This window comes from Rhamphochromis longiceps, linkage group LG12 (genome assembly GCF_057381845.1).
Source record: "Rhamphochromis longiceps isolate RC_006_pf linkage group LG12, R_longiceps_female_GT1.1, whole genome shotgun sequence".
Classification (NCBI taxonomy): domain Eukaryota; kingdom Metazoa; phylum Chordata; class Actinopteri; order Cichliformes; family Cichlidae; genus Rhamphochromis; species Rhamphochromis longiceps.
Window position 1 is genome coordinate 30,919,246 of NC_140568.1, and position 22,745 is coordinate 30,941,990.

At 42.7% G+C, this 22,745-nt stretch overlaps 2 protein-coding genes across 2 annotated transcripts in view; one reads left to right on the forward strand and one right to left on the reverse strand.

Annotated features, from left to right (window-relative positions):
* The window catches only part of grid2 (glutamate receptor, ionotropic, delta 2), a 548,960-nt gene that overhangs the window by 491,562 nt on the left and 34,653 nt on the right, over nucleotides 1-22,745 (forward strand). Inside the window, exon 14 of the mRNA XM_085425768.1 lies at nucleotides 22,096-22,262. Within this exon, the coding sequence (XP_085281894.1) occupies nucleotides 22,096-22,262 (167 nt within the window). The remainder of the gene's footprint in view (nucleotides 1-22,095; nucleotides 22,263-22,745) is intronic.
* Nucleotides 7,270-13,440, reverse strand: LOC146657578 (uncharacterized). The gene is made up of 2 exons (XM_085425198.1): nucleotides 7,949-13,440; nucleotides 7,270-7,486 (listed from the first exon to the last, which is right to left on the reverse strand). The coding sequence occupies exon 1, from the start codon at nucleotides 13,438-13,440 to the stop codon at nucleotides 8,176-8,178; it is 5,265 nt and encodes a 1,754-aa protein (XP_085281324.1). The 3' UTR covers nucleotides 7,270-7,486; nucleotides 7,949-8,175.

A 22,745-nucleotide genomic window follows, 5' to 3' on the forward strand; every position in this document is an offset into this window, starting at 1 on the left:
CATACAGTATCAGATTGGTAAAAAAAAAAAACAAAACAGAAATCTACTAAGAAAAGAGTGTGTTGCATTCTAACATAATTGTGTAATGCAATCTTAAATAAATAAAGAAAATCTGTCTGTGGATGTTAAATGTAATAGCTTCTTTGCCGAATGAGGGAGTTTAGCTAAAGTCCTGCTCACTTTATTACATCTGCAAAGCTTTGCTGTAAGTCAGCCAGACTTAAGCTCCCAGTAACAAAAACTCTGGCCACCCAAAGAGAACAAAATCCACAAGTAGAAAATGGGTTTTTTGTATTTGAAATGTGCCTCCAGATACACAAAAGCAGAATGAACACTGTGAGTTGTAGCTTACATCTTAGCAGGTAGAATAATCTCTGATGTCTAGGTCACACCTATAGGTGAGAAGAATCCAAAGGATGCATGAGTCTGGAGGTGCACACAAACAAATTTCTTAGCCAGTAATGCATTGCAGAGTTATGACCTCTAGTTGGAATGGAGAACAGAGTTCCAATGACACACACCTACACATCCAGCGACTTGCAGAGTAGTTACAGCAGAGTTCATTTCCACACTGCACTTTCTTCCTTCATGGGCGGTTTGTGGTCAGGTGGACATTGAAATGTATCTGTAATAACCAAGTGCAGACTTTCAATGGCAAACTCATTCCCAGTCTACAGCGGACTGCAATCAAACTGCGGGCAGAAACAGCTAATTTGCACTGAAGATCTTATCATTCACCTCAAGTCTGAGTCGAACTCCTGGCAGGTTTTTGTGAACCTTAGCCATAACTTAATGGGTAGCCTAGTGTCTGATCTTTTCTTTCCATCTGACAGGTGCTTGTGTTGACTGAATGAGTAAAGGTACATTAATGATTTTCACTCTGTCTCACATGTTTACACAAGGAAGAGTAATGGCCTTTCAGTGATCAATGCTAGCATCACTTTGGGTCAGATAGGCCATAAATGCTGCATAAATAGCAGTCAAGTGGTATTATAATGGCAGATGTTTTCAAATGAAGTTGTGGCTAAAGGGACTGTGTGATCTACAAGATTTGTTTTAGCAAACACCAGCTGTTCATTAATTTTGCGCGAGTGCGACTGCGGAACCACTCAAATTAACCGGAGTGTTGTGAAATACTGGCACAGCTTGTCAGTCACTCTGCTAACTGATGGTGATGTTCAGCTCCCTGACAGATCCTACGTTATTGACATTCATTTACTCATATGCTACAGTAGTATTTTCAGGTACTATACAGGTAAGAATTTTTTTGTGAAATTCAAATTATTCTGAAATGAATAGAAACTATTGAGGAAAAAAAAGTTACTTCTTTTAATTACCCTCGGGAGTCGATGGAGCTACAGTGACTGATGGTGTGAGAGCACTCATGCACCTAAATCTGTTGCTGGAAGAGCATCTGAGTGTATCAGTCATCATTTTCTCTCCTCGCCTTCATAACTATTTCTTTCCCACGGTTCCAATTAAAACTCCTCCAAATCAGGCTGTATTGCTTCCACATTAACATTTGCAAGACTTTTTTTCTTCTCCCCCATACAAGTAGTAAGATAACTTGAAGTTTTAATAGAAATTCCATCTGAAATAGACATGGAATCTGTCTGCAATATGGGCCAGTGTTTTCCCTTGCAATTACTCCTTGGTGTTATGGAGGGCTTTTGACACTACTGCAACCATTTGGCACCAGAACTTACCACTGAGACCAATATTAATGAAGTAAATAGAGGAGGCCTGGCACGTTGAACTCTGCAGCCTGCATTTAATCAGTATTTTATACTCTTGGGCAACTAACATGTTAAACTGACAGGGGACATTCAGGATCATTGTTGAAACTGAGCCTGCATACTTACAACCAAAGTAGCGCTACAGTGGTATGGTGTGCTTTCGACCTTCTTTGGGCTGTGATCTCTACAGTTCTTCCTTCCAAATTTATGCCAGAGGTGGATGGCTCTATTCACATGTCCTGATTCTTCACTTGTTTTCTTTTTGATGCGTGTCTGTGATTGCAAAATGTGTAACGTGACCACAGTGCAGAAATGTGCCACCTGCCAGATGAGGGCACACGCAGTGTCTGGTCTCACTGGTGTTGACAGGGTGAGGAGCTCAGTAATCTGTGATGACCTTGAAGTCAGCCACTGATCCTTCGCACTGAGAGGCACAAGGTGGGAGACACAGTTCATACATTTAGTGTTATCTGCTGAGCATGACCGAGTATATGGCGATCAAGGGGTTGACCGGCAAGACCTGCTCATTTATAGGTTGATGGGCAGATGGACAGACAGACGTTCTGTAATGAATGCTCTGTCTGACAGGACTGATAGCATCATGTCCCTTTTTGTTGGTACGGCAATATTGCTCATGGAAGCCAATGGATTGTGACACTCAGTAATGAGAAGGTGGAATACTCGTAAGCTGTTTTGAAGTAGTGTGTTTTACTACCCTGACCTGCAGCATAAGGAAAACTGGAAAATCAGTGAGAAAATAAAAGGCCTGGATCCAGAGTCGCATTTATATAGTCACAAATGAACTGACTCAGAGGTGAGGGGCACTATAAGAAACTCTCTGCACCATTTTCATTTCTGTTAGTCAACCTGAAAGCTGTCAAATGGGCTCGCAGGATGCAAGCAAATAAGGTTCTCTGTGCATGTCTGTGTAGAGACAGCGAGTACTTTCATGGTCTTGTGTTTTATGTTTTGAGTGTCACTTTTTATAGTAATTATTTCAGCATTGTCCAGGTATTAATGGCAACCCTATTGATATGCTTATGACTGTTAGCGGAATCCATAAAGCAAAATCTGCATACTGAATAGGTTCCTATTCTATGCTGCTGTCTCATCTGCAAGTCACAGCATGCTTTGTATATTTTTTTTTCACATTTAACTTGCTCTCACGTCTGTCTCAGTCTGTCACCGTCTGTGTTTGTCATGGACAGATTTTGCCTCTCTTGCCTTTTGTCTGTGTCAGTGTGTGTGTGCATCTTATAGCTTCTTCTCTGTTCTGCCACCCCGCAGTGCAAATGTTGATGTTGATGATTTTTTGATCAAAAAAAAACAAAGACTGCTTGAAGGAGACTCGGAGTGCTCATTCTCTGCCAAACCCAATACTCAGTTTCAAATTAAAGAAAGTGATCTGGATATGCATAAAGTTTAACGGGTCCTTCTTTTTCTCTCGCGTCTCCTTTCTAGCAAGTTTTTGCAACTTCAACTTTTTTTTTTTTCAAGCATGGCTATAGAAAAAGAAAGAAAACATAGCTCTTCCTTTGACTCTCCTTTATTTTTGAAACTTTATCTGAGATTCATCAGTCTGTGTCTGTGTTTGTTTCGCTGACTTTTTTGAGGACAGTGTCGAGGTTGTTGACCACCTTTGTTTTCTTTTTTAGGCAGAGAACATTTCACAGACATCTCCGAGAGTTTCTATTTGTTTGACTCTCTGCCTTTACTTTCAGAAACTTATGCAGGTACCTGAGACATAATCCTGGCTAGTTTATTCAAACAGTACACCAGTTCTTCACACATTCACTGATTCAGTTCATTTCATCTTCATTGTCAGGGCAAAGTTAGCCGGGCCAAGCTACAATCAGCATGACCAGCAATCGCCCTGGTCACTGCGTTTTACTTTTAAATTTGATGCCAAGCATCAGAAATTTAAAAGGAACGGCAAAAAAGGGTTTAATGACACGTGACCCAGCTGTGCATAAAGCTCAGCTGTTTCTGGATGTAGATGAATATATCTATATTTTCATTACATGTAATGTAGTTGCACTCTCTCAGACATCATTTCTTGTTTCTATTCTTAATAGAAATGTAAAGCATAGTCTAGAGCAAGGGGCCCTAATATAACTATAATTTCTCTCCTTTGATTCTACTCCTGTGATAAGTCAGGGTTTTTTTCATTGTCAGCATTAATAATGTCTTGGTATGTTTTCATTTGGTGCACTGCAAAAATCTTTACAATTAAAGAGTACTTTAAGGTATTTGTGTAGACTATAGCAAGTATAATTCTTTAAATTAGTTACTGCTGCGTGTCGTCTTTGTTGTGGGCTGTTTAAGTTCCAATGTTGTGTGCTGCGTTGCCCAGCAACGCTGCATGCATCTAACAGTAACCCAGGAAGTAAATGAACCTCTCTTGATATTTGTCACAAATTCACATCGTCTGGGTCTCCTAGAAAGCCGGAAAAAAATTGCAAAAGACAACACACACAAAAAAAAAAGATTCATACTTTGTAAAGCCATGCAAATATAACATAAGACTTCATTATGAAAAATACTGTTGAGCAAAGGGAAGATGAAAAGGAAACAGAGAGAAATAATTTTTTCTGCCAGATCCTATTAAGGCTGGCATCTTAGTTTTGGCTCACTGATCCGTCTCGGATGATCCGTCTTTCCAACATCTGTCTCCAATTACTTCTCTCTTCTAGTATCACATCTCTCATCGGCTTAACGGGGTCTGAGCAAAGATTTTCATAGAGCGTGGCAATAGGCGATTAATTTCTCTCTTTTCTTTGACTCCCTCTTCCTGGAGAAACAAAGACGACTAATGACAGCTGATGGTAATGAAACAACAGAGAAACAAAGGGAGGAGAGGGAGTGAAGAAGTTGTCATATTGCGTCTCTAAGGATGTAGGCGGCTGTTGCCACTAGAGCGAGCAGTCGGACGAAACAACTCAGGAGGAATTGGCGCAACCTGCATGCCAGGCTTTAGCATCTCAAACCTGGCCATCAGTATGTTGTTGGAAAAGGTAGATAATTATTCATTCACTAGGTAAGAATATAGATATTTTATATATTTTCATCTTCAGTCCAGTCCTTGTAACTGACCATTTTCAAAGGGATATTTTTTGCTTCTCTGTTAAGTCCCTTAACACCGACCTATAAAAAAGCTACCTCTGGGAGCTAGTGTTGTGTCTACACATAACAGGCAACTTAGCAAAGAGCCAATTTTAAATAATGTCTTTAGGCACTTTGTTACTGGCAACCTGTTGAAAAAGAACTAATTTTCTCCTAATTTGTTTGTTGAATCTATGAAAAATCCCAAAGATAACATAGTTTGACAGGCATAAAATTGTATTTTTGCACCCAGAGAGCTATTAGGAGAACATTTGGTATATCTCGGCATTGTGTGCTGTATGTGTTTTAAAAAACTTAAAGAAACTGGACAAGTGGAAGATCAAAAGAGAAGTGACAGGTCTCAGCAGATGAAAGGTACCTGAAAGTCTGGTTCTTAAAAACATCAGGGGAAAAAATCCAGCGAAGACCTGACACAGGACCTGTCAGATGCACGTGGCCCCTCAGCTGATCCATCTGCTGTTCACCGAAGACTCATAGAAATGGTTAGTCTAATGGAGTGAGTAAAACGCAAAATATTGTTCAAATCATCTTTAGTTTATAGAGGAGGTCAAGGGAGAGGTACAACAGTGAGTGTCTACAGCCATCCGTAAAACACGGTAGAGGCTCTGTCTTGGATTTGGGGCTGCTTTTCAGCCAGTGCTGTTGTGAAAATTGATGGAACTATAAATGCAGCTTTTGATCCGACATGCAGTACCATCTGGAAAGCATCTTATTGGCAACGGCTTGATTATTTAGCCTGACAATCATCCCAAACACACAAACTACTTACCTAAATACAGTGGAACTCAAGCCTCATCCATATTGAAGCAGTGTGGGATCATCTTGACAGAGATCATAACAAAAGTGTGACCAACATCCAAAGAAGACCTTTGTTCTTAAAGAAGCCTGGCAAACTATTCCTGAAGACTACTTAAAGAATTTATAGGAAAGCTTCCCTAAGAGACCCTAAACTGGTCGCACCAAATATTGACTTTCAAGCTTGTTTGAACTGTGCAACTTATGTTTTTGCCTTATAAACTGTATTTCTGGATATGTTTACACATGCTTCAATAAATGATTGCACCTTTTTCCCATTTCTTAGCATACTATACAAAAGCTGTGATCTTAAAGCTTTAAAAAAATGCAGCCAAAAAGAAACTGTAGAATTATCCCAACACATCACCTCGTACGTTTCAAGGGAACCTGTCCTGAAATAACCTTCCTCATGTGTATTTATGCAGGAAGATGCATAGACGGGGAGTCGTTGTCTCTCTTTTTGGTGCCCTGATTGATTCGCCTGCACCTAATCTTATCTTTATTCGGATCTTCATATATCTACAAGAAGCCAGCTAGTGCAAACTGGGGCGAAAATTTGGCTGGGGAGCAGCCTCTCATTGTAATGCTCTCTGAGCCTAAACAAAGGCAGCAAAGAGCATGTGGGATGCAAGTAAAACAAGACAGAGAGAGACAGAACTAGCTGTGAGGATGTGGTTTGAGTGTTATGCCGCAGTCAGACCAAAATCCGCTTGGTGAATTTTACTCACGTGGTGTGGACAAAAGCAGGACGGTAAGGTTGCAAGCATAACCTGTACTGCTCACAAGCTGATAGCAGCAGTCATCAGAGCTGTGATACAAAATGTATTTTATCAGACAATGTTATTACCCTCTGTCATTGTCCTTACACTGCAGACACACCAAATTCTCTCCTATCTACTGCATGTATTATTTCACCATTCACTACACAGAATCCTCCAGTTGTATTTTGTGAATTAAAAATCAGTTCTACCTGTTCTCTCTCAAACTGGCAGAAAGGTGGAAAGCTTTGTAACTTCAGCCCTTAAAGATCAATCTGGTTGGACTGAGTAAAAGCATAAAGTCGGTTACCAGACGTGAATGTTTCTAAATGCTACAGACGTGAAACATACGCCTATGGACTGATTGTGTGACGTTTGTGAGAGCGACAGAGACTACCCATAAAGTTTAGAAATTGGCAGAAGCGTTAGATCTCTGGCCTGAGATGTACTGCAAGTAAATTTAAGTTTATCTCTGGGCTGTTGGCTTTTTTCTGTCAGAGTCTGTCTTCCATCAGTCGCTCTCACATTTCTCAAAATCAAACAAATCAGCGTCAAAAGAGAGTGATGCAAGAAGACATATGCAGAAGTACGCCGTGAGTGTAGGCTGTTGGGAGACAGTTCTGAGCTGGTAGCAGTTATGAGTAAAGATGAGAGACTTCACTGTAAAATACAAAGCTTAATGATGTAATTTCTGAGCTAGGTAATCTTTTTAATGTTCACTCATTTCTATGAAGCGAAATCAAATTATGATGGGGTCACCGAACAGGCAGGCTGCTCTGCCTTTTTCCCAACAGAAAAACGACACCATAATCTGTCTGTTTAAATGTGTAAATGATAAATGCTCATTCACTCTTTGTAATGTATGTTTGCACTGATTGCCGATCACGCTTCAACTGAGTCGTCCTCGGTCAGAAGGAATGGTACTCCACAGTGATGTAGTTCAAATAACTTTACTAAAGAGGTGGCAGATGACATCAACAGGATGTACAGCGTTGGTAGGGAGGCATTACAGTATTCACATGCAGGTAACGGGGGTGTGAGTGTGTATATGGGTATGTGTGTGTGTGTGGTCATCTGTAAACAGAAAGAACAAACATTTGTATTAACCACTATGGATAGCAGTGTACCCCTTATACAGTACTGTGGGTTTCCAGCGTAATGTTATACAATCTGCCATAACCTCATGGCCACTAGATGGCACCCTAAGACCATAAATGAATTTCTGGCTTGCATATACATTGGCAAACCAGACCTCTGCAGATTGCAACGATTCAGAGAATAAACATAGTAAATAGTTACATCCACCTACAACCACAATGCTTGACAGTAAGTCGTATATGGAATGAAATATGGGCTGAACACAAGGCTGCCTGTAGTAGGCCAAACAAAACGCATCTTAGCGATAGCAATGGGACTAGCCTCTTAGCGATAGCAACGAGACTAGCCTCTTAGCGATAGCAACGAGACTAGCCTCTTAGCGATAGCAAATTACACAGATAAAGTCAACAAGCCTCACTCTCATCTTACAATACTCACATGGTAAGCACGCACGCAGTATTAACTCACACCGAATGCACGTTAATACGTTACTCCTCCGACACACCTCTCATCTGTGCAGCGCTGCGCTGAACACGTTCCCAACCGGAAGTACAGATACCGAGGTGCATCATGGGTAACGTAGTATAAAACAGCTACAGTGAACAAGCGGACTTTTAACAGCCGCCCCTGTATTTGTAGGCAAATACACTCCCGCTAGAGTCCTTCTATTTTGGAACAGTGTCATTTGAGTCCTCAGGAACTTTGGGAAGTTCCACCAACTTAGTTACCGGGCGAACATAGGTACTGTCTTTAACCTTGACCTCGGCAGCTCGAACAACGCCATCAGTCCCTGGGAAAACTTTGGCAATGGTACCCACAGGCCAAAGGCCTCTAGGCAAGTTACAGTCCACAATCATAACAGCTTGTCCCACAGCCATGTTGTCAGTGGACCTCCTCCATTTCTGTCGGAGTTGCAGTCCTGGGAGGTAGTTCTGTATGAACCGCTTCCAGAAGTGGTCGCTGATGACCTGACTGTGCCTCCATCTTCTGTTAGAAAGAGTGCCTGAGGGGCCGTAAGCTGCCTGGGGTAGTGCCGAATCATGCCGCCCCATCAAGAGAAGATTTGGTGTGATGGGATCTGGGTCAGCTATGTCAGCCGATGCATAGCCAAGCGGCTTTGAGTTCAAAATGCCCTCAACCTCTATGAGAGCAGTGAGTAGGACTTCTTCCACCACAACTTGGTCCTTCAGGACCACTTGCAGAGCTGACTTCACTGCTCTGATTTCCCTTTCCCATGCTCCTCCGAAATGAGGAGAGTGTGGGGGATTGAAGCAGAAGTTGATAGTCTGCTTGGCCAGTTGCTGCTTGAGGTCCGGCTCCATGTTTTCAAACGCCGTTTGGAGTTCTCTGTGCCCACCTCTGAAATTGGTCCCTCGATCAGACCACATCTCGTATGGCTTTCCTCGGCGTGCAATAAATCTGCGTAATGACATAAGGAAGGAATCGGTGTCAAGACTAGGGAGGAGATCAAGGTGCACGCATCTGGTTGTAAGACACTTGTAGATGATTCCCCAGCGTTTCTCTCTTCTACGACCTATCTTTATCGTGTATGGCCCAAAACAGTCTACGCCCGTTGACCAGAACGGCGGCTTATAGAGTCTCAGCCGCGATGAAGGTAAGTCAGCCATTTTGGGTGTAGAAGGTGAGGCGCGCCATCTCCTACAGTCCACACACTGGTGCTGATGCTTCTTAATGGCTTGACGTCCTCTGAGAATCCAATAGGTGCGCCGTATTTCCGCAAACAGCCTCTCTGCACCTGGATGAAGGAGCTGGTCATCATAAGTTTTTATGATGAGCTTGGTCAGGGGATGTTCAGCTGCTAATACAATGGGATGAATACTGTCTGGATCTAAGTCGGCAGCTCGACGGAGGCGGCCTCCGACTCTGATGAGACCGGTGAGACTGTCATATTCAGGGGACAGCACGCTAAGACGGCTGTCTGAGCGGACTGGGTGCCCGATCTGGAGGGCTCGGGCCTCCTCTGAGAAGCTGTCAGTCTGTGCCGAGCGAAGCAGCATGGTTTTGGTTTCTAGTTGCTCCGCTGCTGTAATAGAAGCGTCAGCCGCCCCGTGTTGGGTCTGGTAGGTAGCAGCAATCAGCTCATCTAGCGTGGCATACTGTGTTGGATCCGGTAAAGTCGGGGATGCAGAAACGTGCCCACAGAATGCAGTCTTCCTGAGCTCTGCCTCACTGCATGCCGGGAACTCTGTTGGCAACTTAGGCCAAGTGTCAGCAGTTTGTGACAGAAAGGGTGGACCATGTGACCAACGATTGCGGACAGTTAGGTCAGCGAGATGTTTCCCTCTGGTGATGTCATCAGCAGGATTGAGGTCAGAGGTCACATACCGCCACTGTTCAGGAGATGTCAGCTCCTGTATTTCACAGATTCTAGTCCCCACAAATACCTTATAGCGACAGGAACTAGACTGGATCCACTGCAGCACCGTTGTAGAGTCTGTCCACAGGTAGATCGATTTCAGGAGGATGGTGAGCTCTGTCTGGAGTAATTTGGCCAATTGGGCCCCTGTGAGCGCTGCGCAAAGCTCCAGCCGGGGTATTGACACCTGTTTACGTGGGGCCACTCTGGAGCGAGCCATCAGGAATGATGTGGCGATGGGCAGTTGTTGATCGATTACTCGGAGATAAGCCACAGCCCCATACGCCTTTTCTGATGCGTCACAGAATATGTGAGCCTCGTATGTCACATTGCTGGAGTTGTGAGAAGGAGTGTAGCAGCGGGGAATGGTGACATGCTGAAGGTGTGACAGTTCACCTTCCCACTCAAGCCAGGACTGAAGTAGATTCCCTTCTATGGGCTCATCCCATCCTCTCTCTGTGCTCCACAGGGCCTGTACAATCAGCTTGGCCCTTGTAGTGTAGGGACAAATATAACCTAGGGGGTCATACTGGGTAGCTAGTACCTTGTACACGTTGCGCAGCGTGACCGTGGAGTAGGTTATAGGGCGGTGCTTATATCCCAGGACATCTGTCGGGCAGTGCCAGCTGAGTCCTAATGTTGACTCTTGTGGGTCGAGACTTTTGAAGTTCAGCCAAAGCTCGCAGCTCTCTGATCTAGCTGAAGCGGGCAGGTGAGCAACTACTTCGGGCACGTTGCTCGCCCACTGACGTATCTCGAATCCTCCTTGAATGAGTAAACCTCTCATTCGGTCGATGAGCTGCTTTGCCTCTTCTGGGTTGGATAGGGACTGTAAACAGTTATCCACATAGAAGGCTGTGTGGACAGAGTCACAGATGTCCTTGTGGGTGTCTTCGTGCTCCCTTGCATGTCTCTGTAGGGCGTAAATAGCACAACAGGGGCTACATGTCGTTCCGAAGGGCAAAACTCTCCACTCATATACGTCTGGGGGCCGGTCAGTTTCACAATCCCTCCACAGAAACCGTAGTAGAGGACAGTCCTCTGGGAGCAGCCGAATCTGGTGAAACATGGCTTTGATATCTCCACTCACGGCTAAAGGGTGTTGGCGGAAGCGGAGTAATACCCCCAGCAGAGTGGGCCCCAAGGGAGGTCCTGGTAAGAGGTAGTGGTTCAGGACGGCCCCCTGAAACTCAAACGAACAGTTGAAGACCACCCTAGCCTTATCATTGTGATGTACCATGTGGTGGGGTACATACCATGACTCGGAAGAGCTATGTGTCTCATCTGGGCTCAGCTTAACAACATAACCAGAATCTACTAACCTGTGGATCTCCTGGCTGTATGTGAGGGTCAGATCAGGATTCTTGGCCAGCTTACGTTCGGTGGATCTGAGGAGGCCTTTTACTGCTTCAGGAGAGACACACATCCGTGGAAAGTCCCTTCTTCTCAGCAGCGGAGTGGCGTATCTCTCGACACCGTCTACTGGGACTCTGATAGTCTTTGTCTCCAACATAGCTACCGCCTCTCTGTCCTCCTTTGACCGTGTGACCTCCTTCTCTGTCCTGTAGGGGGGAGCATCTAGTTGCCACAAACGCTTCACATCTTGATGCACGGCCTCTGCAGGAGAAAGGCACATGTTCAGACACTGCAGGTCCCCCTCAGATGTAGGCATACTACTGGCCGGCCCCTGGATGGCCCATCCGAGCTTGGTGCAGATAGCTACTGGCCCTTTGGACGACCCCCGAAGGACGGGGCGGACAGGGGTGATGAGATGAGCGTTATCTGAGCCAATCAGCACCAAAGGTTGGATCTGGTTAAATCCCTCAATCTGGACTTTCTGTAAGTGAAGATACTTCTTCTTTAGCTGTTCAACTGGACATGACTGAGTAGCTAGGCTCAGTTGTTGGGCTGTGAAAGCATGTGTTACTTTGTACCTCACTTTGGGCTTAGCCCTTGGTGACACCTGAAATGAGACAAAGCCTCCCTTCATCTGGATTACATCTCGACGGATAGTTCTCAGTGAGAGTGTTGCTTCCTCCTGTTCCAAACCTAGAGATTTAACTGCCGCTGGAAGCACAACAGTCTTCTCTGAGCCGTCATCGAGCACAGCAAATGTATTCAGTGATTTGCCCCCATAATGTAGTTGGATTGGTACTACCTTAAGCATAACACGACCTGAGTGACTTGAATAGTCTAGGTAGACCATACTAGTACTCACAGTTAGTATGTTAGGGTCCCGCTTCTTGGCCTCAACCAGGTCATGGAGCACCAACAAATGCTGGTCACCACAGGTGCTGCACGGCTTCTTCAGAGTACACTGCTCTGGAGAATGTTTACGGCCACAGCGCCAGCATTTGGCCTTCTCGGTAATCCAGGTAGCCATAGCTTTGAGGTCTAGCCTTTTGAATCCATCACAGCCATTCAGATAATGCTCTGTCCCTTCGCAGTATGGACAATAAGGTTTGAACTTCTGTTTCTTCTTAGGTTGGATTGTCGGATCTGGAGCTGTAGATTCTCCCTCCTGGTTTAGCTTGGCTTGGGCTGGATTTGGGCCGTAGTAGATGGAAGCAGATCTGTTGTGTGGCTTGAGCCCTGCTGAGGCTTTGAGTAGGTTCTTCTCTGGACGTGGCTTGTCCGGGGGCATTTGAGAGGCTTGTCTGGATAGCTGAAGGACTTGGGATTTCCGTTCAAGCCATTCTGAGAAGTCGTACATATTGTATGTTCGGCTGCTGCCACTGCGGATGATCCCTCGGGTAATACAGTACTCGATGAAGTTGTCCCTGTAGTTCAGAGGGAGCTTAGTAAGCAGTCTGTCCACATGTGAACCACAATGAAGCTCACTGGCTGCTACTTCATCCATGGTACTGAGGAGCCCGACCAGGCTGGACACCGACAGGGAGAGGTCCTCAATAGCTTGAGAGTCTCCGGCTCTAATAGGGGGGCCGTTTAATATGGTGCTAAGCTCACTTTGGACTAACTGCCTTGGCTGTCCATACCTCTGCTCTAGCGCCCTCATTGCACTAGTGTAGGGAGTGCGGTCGTGAATGTAGCGCTTGGCTACCTGTAAGGCGCTGGGATGCTCGAGATGATCTAGTAGGACCTGATACTTGTACTCTTCTCCCAGATGTGAATGTGGCCCTAAGGTGCTGTCCAGCCCTTTCTTTAATAAGGCGAAGTCACTCTCTCTCCCCGACCGGAAGATCACCAGCTTAGGCTTTGGGATGCCATATGAAGACGCCACCATCATCTCCATCAGGTTTGGTAGAGGCGTTCCTGCTGGGTAAGTTGTGGCAACCTGCGGATTATGGTGTTCAGCAGAGGAAGATGATGAATAGTGACTGCCTGAGGGATAAGGAACATAGTACTTGCCAGCTGGATCAGGCACAGCTTCAGGATGCAGTATGGTGGGCACAGGGCGATGAGCTTCTGTCCACTGTGATGGCTGGGTCACAGGCGCTGGTGGACGTGAAGGTTGCTGCAAGTACACAGGATTAGCTGGATGTCTGACTTGGAAGACAGGAGCAGCGGGATGTGACATCTGCTGCAGACTCATTGGGTCCACAGCCTGTGATAGCTGGTGCACTGAAAGATGAGCATGTTGTAGTGGCTGATCAGCTGGGGATGCAGAATGTAATAGCTGCACCTGGCCTGGCCTGTTTATCAGGAGCTGATGTTCCGATCGCTGATATGAGAAGGGTTCAGCAGTGCATCGCCCAGGTCTCCTGAGTGGCGTCGATGCAGCTACATAAGTGGCAGGGAGCAGCACTGGCTGAATGTGAAGGCTCGCTTTACGGGGAGGTGATGGAGCAGATATTTCTGCTGGCGTTGGCATGTTTGCAGGTGTTGTGGTGCCCTGCTCTGAGGGACTTACTAGCACAGTTAGTGGCTCTGTGGTATCATGTAACACCTCATTGCTAGGTTGTAGTGGTGCAACTTCTGTTGTGGAGGAAATACGTTGGGGTTGTTCTAACGCTCCTGTTTCTGGGGGAAGAGGACTGCCAGGTTTAGAAGCTTGCTCCAAACGCTCCACCCGCTTCAGTAATGTCCCACGAGTTTCCTCCATAGACACTTGCAGTTGAGTCATGTGTTGGAGGACACTGCTCCAAACTGATTCCATCTTCTGCCATCTCTCATCCTCTTCATAGTCGGAGCTGCTTGAACTACTTGGAGCGCTAGATGGCTCAGTTAGGTTGTGCTCATAGTCCACCAGATGTCCTGGAAGTTTCTTCTCCCGCGTTGGACGGGGGCTACTCGATGCACCTCTATCCTGAGGGTTTGCCATCTCATTAACTCAGCCAAGGCGAATCCGGCTCGAAGGACCACTTGTAATGTATGTTTGCACTGATTGCCGATCACGCTTCAACTGAGTCGTCCTCGGTCAGAAGGAATGGTACTCCACAGTGATGTAGTTCAAATAACTTTACTAAAGAGGTGGCAGATGACATCAACAGGATGTACAGCGTTGGTAGGGAGGCATTACAGTATTCACATGCAGGTAACGGGGGTGTGAGTGTGTATATGGGTATGTGTGTGTGTGTGGTCATCTGTAAACAGAAAGAACAAACATTTGTATTAACCACTATGGATAGCAGTGTACCCCTTATACAGTACTGTGGGTTTCCAGCGTAATGTTATACAATCTGCCATAACCTCATGGCCACTAGATGGCACCCTAAGACCATAAATGAATTTCTGGCTTGTATATACATTGGCAAACCAGACCTCTGCAGATTGCAACGATTCAGAGAATAAACATAGTAAATAGTTACATCCACCTACAACCACAATGCTTGACAGTAAGTCGTATATGGAATGAAATATGGGCTGAACACAAGGCTGCCTGTAGTAGGCCAAACAAAACGCATCTTAGCGATAGCAATGGGACTAGCCTCTTAGCGATAGCAACGAGACTAGCCTCTTAGCGATAGCAACGGGACTAGCCTCTTAGCGATAGCAAATTACACAGATAAAGTCAACAAGCCTCACTCTCATCTTACAATACTCACATGGTAAGCACGCACGCAGTATTAACTCACACCGAATGCACGTTAATACGTTACTCCTCCGACACACCTCTCATCTGTGCAGCGCTGCGCTGAACACGTTCCCAACCGGAAGTACAGATACCGAGGTGCATCATGGGCAACGTAGTATAAAACAGCTACAGTGAACAAGCGGACTTTTAACACTCTTCTTGTCTATAAAAAGCAAACGCCATCAGTAATTTAAAGTAGATTGACCTTCCCCTCTAGGTCATGCACTTCTAGATCACTTCCAGCACTGCTGCTCTTTTTAGATCACACAGTAGAAATGTTGTTTTGATCACTTACACATGGACATTTCATCATGGACATCAATCTTTTCAGTAAAGGAACATCAGTTGCCAATTTAAACTAATCCAGGTTCAGATGATGAGAACTAAGGCCAGATGGACTCACAGACAAAACGGGAGTCGTGTCCAAGCTCAAAATCAAAATAGGAGACAAGGCGGTTGCTGTGCCATAGCAAAGGTGGTCCACCAGGTACTGCTGGTCAGTGGTACAGAAGCTAAACCTAACCAGGTAGCTGTCATTAGAGGTACATTTAAAAATTCAAGTTGGGGTTTTTCTTTGTTGTTTTATTGTTGTTTATTTGCTTGTTTGTCTTTTTAATGTATGACTAAAGATCAGTTTCTGTTGAAAGCTGATTAATTCACTGGGAGAATAAACAAAAGAAAAATGTGAGGATAAGCTGTAACAAATCCACGTGGATAGCACAAAACTCAATACTGAAATAATATATGAATAAAAATTAGGAAGAATGTCCTTTATTACAGCCATGACCTTTCCTCTTAAGTTTCTACTGTTTTGCTGCAACTTTGTCAGTGTACTCTCACTTTAAAGAACAAAGCACACAGCCTCCCATGTGTAAAACATTTCACATACATTGCTTTAAGGCTAAATGGTAATCATTTAAGAAACTAATTTCACACTGGGGGATGATTTGTTATGTGCCACTGTAAAAAAGTGTTTATAATCTAAGATGTAATTTATGGATGAGGGAAAAGATTTTTGATATACTTTAGTTTAAACTTTGAGCGAGATGAAGAATCTGGTATTCCTTTGCATGCTGGGTGCCCTTCAAGGGATCTTTCTCAGAGAGGGGGGGAGAGAGAGAGAGGAGAAAAATCAGAGAGAGAAAAAGCGAGTGGACCCTGGAGTAGTTTGGGCATTTTGAAGTTGCAGCATGCCTAGACTCTTAAGCCAAACTGTTTGAACCATGGATGAGATAGAAAGACCTCTTGAAAACTGCAGAGAGACACGCACATGGGGCTAGTACTGTAATATAATTGCAATGTAGCGTCTAGAGAGAGTTTTATAAGTCAGAATGTATGTGCAGTCACCCCAAGGAGTATGTGTAGGTGGCCACTTTTCATTTGAATGGCCCTCAAAGTTCAAAGTTCAGCCTTTTGTTTATTTCAATGCTTTTTTCTTCTTCTTCATTTTCTTTATGTAGAAAGAAGGAGGTTTCATGTGCTGTTTGGATATTGTTTAAGGAAATATTTTTATTGCACTTTCTATAGTTATCTTTAAACTAAAAATACACTGTTATGTGTGGAAGCTCTGCTATAATGGAAATTAGTGCTGTCGGGTTATTTAAGGTTAGGCAAGTTAGGGAAAGTTAGTGGACTTTGTAGTCAGTCTTTTTTTCAGATAAGACCCATTTATATGCTCAAATGTTGTGAAGCTTTACTTTTCCAGGGCTTTGAAGTTACCAGCCAGTGAATTCAGGCTAACAAATCTGGCATCCTTTCATTCTAAAATAGCATTTCGGATCTGTTTGGGTCGCTAAGTTAACCTGTCCTACATTTTCTCATGTCACAGTTGTTTCTTCTTTCTTTCTTTTTTTCCAGTATAATGTAAAACTACTCACTTTTTCTTCTTTCTGTTGCAACATAGCTGCAGTGGCACCCCAATACACCGACTGTGTTAGACTGTGGTTACGCAAAATGATGTTATACAACATGTTAACACGCTCATCACAACCCAGTTGGTGATTTTGCTCCCATAATTTCGAATTTAGTAATAACAAATAATGAAGCAAAGACATGAATAATTAGTTTCGATTTAACTATTTCCATCTTTCGTGTTTTCTTGCTCCTGTGGTTGGGTGAAAACACAAATCAGAGCTGCTGAGAAACAACTCTGGCTCATGGTTCAGTGGTGTTATGGCTTCATTAAATGAGCTCTACCATCACTAAACCCCTTTAAAACTGATAAACAAGATATATAGACCATAAACAATGAAAGAGCAACAGAATTGGTTTCATTTTCTCTCCTTGAGGCAATTGTTGTTGTGATTTGGCGCTATATAAATAAAGTTGAATTGAATCCTTTTCAGGAAGGAGGGATGGAAATGAAAAAGTGGCGTGAGTCATAGAAAAAATAGGAAGCAGAAAGAAGAGAGACGCTGCAATGACTTTAATTTAGTGATTATGGATCTTACCGAGTTGTCTTTGTCACATTCATGAGACAAGAAAACAAGGCCCAATGCAGTGATTAGGATGCATTGGTGGTTGATAGTGTGTGTCCGTGTGATTGTGTGGTCTGTGTTTGGGTGCGACTGTGCTTGGGTGTGTTTGTTTTGGTATATCTGCGTGTGACTGTGATTGTTTCCAGAGTGTCAATGTTTCTGGGAAAAGTAGCTTATGATTTAATTACCTTGGCCCAAGCAGAGGCACAACCCTGGACCTGTGGAAGAGAGGAAGGAGCACGTCTGTACAGTGTGTGTGGGTTGGATATTAGATGCAGCAGTTAGTGTTGCATGAGATAAAAATCACTTGCATATCAAGTACATTCGGCAAGAGCATGATAACTTAGACACGCATTGAAAACATTTTCAAGGATTTTAAAACTTGAGCCTGAACGCAATTAATCAAAGTTCACTCGACAAATACAAACGCGGTTATTACCACCAGAAGAACCTGAAGACAGCACACCTGCAAATGAAAGCACCAAAAAATATCTCCCAGTGTAGTCTAAGAATATTCCAACCCCCCCCCCCCAGTCACCCCATTTGTATGATAATGGGAGGGTTTATGAACCCCTAAAATGCGAAATGTTATTTAGCACCAAAAATACTCAGTGATCATGGCACACTGGTGGATTGTGTTCATTTAAGAGATCCTGGAGATCATCTGAAAAACAATTAAATGAGCTCTACATTTGATAAAACAGTCGTCAAATAGTCATAGTCATCAAAAACATAACCCAGTAGAAATTTTATTTCTCATCATATTGTAAGCATAATTTGTAGATGATGAGATTTGCTATAAACAGGTTTTTAGTGAATAGTAACCCATTACCTATTAACCCTTTAAAGCCGGTCAGAGCAGCACGCTCCGTTTTGCGTAACTATTTTTAAATCCCGGTAGAACTGCAACCATGTAAGCTAGCGCAATAATTTTTTTTGCATATGAAACCGAAGGAGTTGTACTTACATCTACTTATGCCATCAGCTATAGTTTTGCAAAAACTGCATAAAAAGCACTTGCAGCAACAAAAACATAATATTCCAGAAACACGCTTTGCCGATCCGATCAGCTGTTTGTAACACTTCCTACGTCCATCAGCGCGAACTATCGCATATCCGCCATGACCTGCCTGAAACCGGAAGTGACGTCATTTTGCGGAAATGTAGTTTTTTACCTTCAGGGCCTTATGAGCCTATACTGGTGTTTTTAAAAGTCATGTTTGATTTTATGACTTTCTGTATCGTTTCTGGGATGCTTAGAACTCATATTGCACTGCTGGAAATAGTTTATTTTAATGCATATGCTGTTTTTTTGCAAATTTGCATCATACTATTTACTTTCGTTTTTACTGCAGTATATAAAAATTGGTGTATTTCAAAAATAAAACTATAAAGACACTCAAAATAAATTTCCTGTGATGGAAAACTATTTTGCGCAACTCCTTTGTATTTGCAGTTTTGAGGGATAAGCTTCTTAAATTTCTCTAACTAGAAATATATGTTAAAAAAACAAAAACGATTTTAAATTTTTTGTAGTTGATTGCACTTTTTTGCAATTTATGTAATTACTATGCACTTAATGCATACATATTATGAAATTTTGGGCTATAATGGTTGTATTGATGTATAGCAACTTGAAATGCTCCCAAAAATGGCACTACAACATGTAAAAATATAATATAAGCTCTGGCGGACTTGGTAGGTCTTAAAGGGTTAATATCTTGGTACTTCTCTGACTATAATTTGAAATAATGACATGAATATACATAATCTGTATATGCGTTCCTATTATTGTATACCTGTTTTTAAAATTGTGTTATATTACTAGTGCAACTGTGGATGGACATTACAGTGGGAAAAAGAGAAAAATATGTAAATACGCAATGGTAAAAAAAAAATGTTACATTGAAATCTATGGGTTTAATAGATGGAAAAGCATTACATTTTTCATTTCAAAACATAAACTCACCCTCATGTTCCTCACAGTTATTTGGTCCGCTGACAAGCATCCCCTATCTCCTTTACTGTGAATTGCAAGTGAAGGATGTGAGAGAAAATGTTACTTCTACCATTCAGTAAAAATTAACATTATTATGTATTTACTGTGGTAACCACGCCATTTTTATTAGGTTATGTTCAAACAGTTTTGATGCAACAGCTTTAATGCAACCGCCAAATTGTTAAGGAGAAGCTTCTTCAGCCGTGCACATGGAAAATCATTGCAATCGCTCAAGCCGCTGCCTTACATTTACCAGCAGTGACATTACTTTTTCTATTGCGATAAATGCTGAAGTTGAAGACATTTTAGTCTCTTCCCTTTTTCCGTACCACAGTTCTGTTTCATTCTTTGCACACCTGAGGGTCATGAACTACAAGCGTCAGACACAAGCAGTGGTACCGTTCATAAACTGGATAAGAAATACCATGAAAGAGAAAGTCAGAACACAGTGCTAATACATTTCAGATACACTATGTAAAAAGAGGTAAGCTGGCCTTCAGCACATCACTCTATGGTACCATTCTAAGTGAGATTTTGTCGTCAGTAATTAACCAGGTTACGAGCCTTTATTAAGCTTTGCACGTAGAGTGGCTGTTCTGGTGCATAAAATCAAGTGCTCCCTATTCACACATATTGTACATTGTTTATGAAACAGCTGCAGCTGGAGGCAAAAGCATTTCCCTTCACAGGCTACAGCATCCTCTTCATTACCGGGACAATGCCTTTTTTATGTGATTGCGCTGTAACGTAGTGGAATTGATGTAACCTTTAAAAAGACATATTGAACCGGTGTTTGTATTAACTGATCCTGTGAGATCAACAACCTCGTGACTAAAAGACACAACAGGAAACAGAAAAATCACGGCGCTCAGTCATAACCAAGTGACATTTTTATCATAAAAGCACTACTGAAGAGTTTTTCATTATTACTCAATGTGCAATTCATTAAAAAATGGAACAACAGGAAACATTTCTGTCACTAAAAATTGAAGCTGATGTTCTAAACCTCTGCTCCCCCATATTTTCTTTTCTAGCTAGTCATTTAGGCCACAGGCTAATATTTTATGTCAGTGCATTTTTTTTAGAATTTGCATAGCTCTCTGCTGCCTTTAAACTCACTCATTTTTATACAATTACATTCATATTTTTTGTGTTCCTGTGTAAAGCCAACTCTATTTTTGTTTCCCCAATATTACTCAAAGCAAACACATGAATTCCACTCTGTCTTAATTTCATCCACACATAGAGGCTTTTACATCCATCCTATTTGTTTGCTTGCATTCTCTTCCTTGCAGGGCACCATTTACAATTCAATACACAAGCTAAAACATTAAATGTTAGGAAAATTACAAATGGTGTCATTGGGGTATATTACTGGCACTTTTTTTGACTGATTGTTGGGGTTTTTACACAAAGGGCAATGACAGTGTTAATCAGATTAGCAGAGCTTTGGTTGATTTGACATCAGAGGTCACTGCACATATATTGTGCTTAATAATTGATTTGAGCTCTTTTCACCCAAATGTAGGGGAAAAGTGCCCTTAATGCTCAATTTTAAGCTGTTGAAACAGATTTTTTTGCTAATTTACGTAGCACAAAGCCCATAATCTTTTCAATTCAAAAGCAATAATGAAAAGCCATTAAATTATTCTTAAAAGTAATAAAGTGTTCTCTTCTCTTTTTAAGGTTGTAAAGAGCTGAATTTGCTATTCTGATGCCCTGCGGTGAATTATTGAACACACACACGTACACACATGTACACACTGCAGAGAGCTACAGGCTGTGAAATTACCCAATCACAAGGTCTTGTCAGTTCTCAGACATTAGTCATCTCACATAGGCCAAGTGAGGTGATACACACACACACACACACACACACACAAAGACAGAGGGTTTTGAAAAATTTATAAATCTCCATTAAAGTTAATGACACACCAAGTCCAAAATAATGTATTAGAGGAGAAGTGTGTGTCTGTGTGCCTGTTGTCACCCGAGGCTATTTATGTGAATTGTCAAGAGGTGTTAAGATGTGAATGTCCCAATCTGGTTGTTTATTCTCCATTTTTCATTTTCTTGCGAAAATATCCCGTAGATTTACAGAATATTAACTAGAAGCTATGTTAACAACAGGCACCTTGGCTTGTACTGTGAAATAAACTGTGATTCTCACCTTGAGTCCATTTCCAATTCTTCTCACGCACAAGCTGCTATCTCACTCATACCCACAGTTTGACCATGCACATACACAACAAGGACATGAAAATGAAAAACAGATCCAACACACACCTATGCAGGGTTCAATGAAGATGAGCCAAAACACTACATGAATCTACAGTCAAGGGGGAATGCCGAACAGTAAAATTGCTGTGCTGTGCTATGAAGTTTGCCGTCCTGCAACGCACAAATAGTGTAATCTTGGCTCGACACAACATTTTTGGACTAAAACTGCTGACTGTAGTTATGAAATTTCAGCACTGGGGTGAATTGGTCCCCTTAGAGCACGTTAGGCAGAAAAGGTCTAAGACGATTCAGCCCATAAATATCTTTAAATAGTTCAATTTTCAACCTGTGAGCCATTCTTGGATCTCTTAGAAAACCATCTCAATAACTCAAGTGCTGAATGCTCTGGGATGTGTTCTGCATGACCTCCGATGCACCTTTCTGAGCATTGTTAACCACCTTGTAAATGTCTTTCAGGTGAAGTATGGCCGGTTTGGTTTTGTGTGGGATGCAGCAGTGCTGGAGTACGTTGCTAATAATGATGAGGATTGCTCCTTCTACACCGTCAGCAACAACGCACCAGACCGTGGATACGGTATCGCCATGCAGCACGGCAGCCCCTACAGGGACATTTTCTCCCAGAGGTAAGAGCCTTATAACAGTAAACAGCAGCCAGCTGCATCGTTAACTGCATTTTATGTGTTAGTTTACAAAGAAAGTACATATTTTACTTGCTGGATCTGTTCTGTTTCATACCATTCATCTCAGTTAGATTGTCTTCTCTTTTAGGTATAGAAAAATCCACCTGTTTTGGAAATGAGTAGCATTCAAAATATATTTATATGTATCTTCCTAGTTATGGAGAAGTCCAGTAAGTTGTTTTTTTTTTTTATTGCTACTCCAGATTAATTTCTGTAAAAAATGGCCGCTACCATAAAATTTGCCCTTGTACAGTGCCCGAAGAACCTTAAGACATCAATCTAGACAACAACAAGGTGGCAGATAAAAATTGCCAACTTCTGTCTTCCAGAATTAAGAATGCAATGGCCTTTTTCCCATCTTCTGTGCAGTTATGTGAGGCTTAACGTGAGGTTATCCAAGTGTGACTACCTTGCCTCCCAAATAAG

Bases quoted from the DNA above. Each gene is read 5' to 3' on its own strand.
- LOC146657578 (XM_085425198.1), bottom strand. From the start codon at position 13,440: ATGAGTCTGCAGCAGATGTCACATCCCGCTGCTCCTGTCTTCCAAGTC.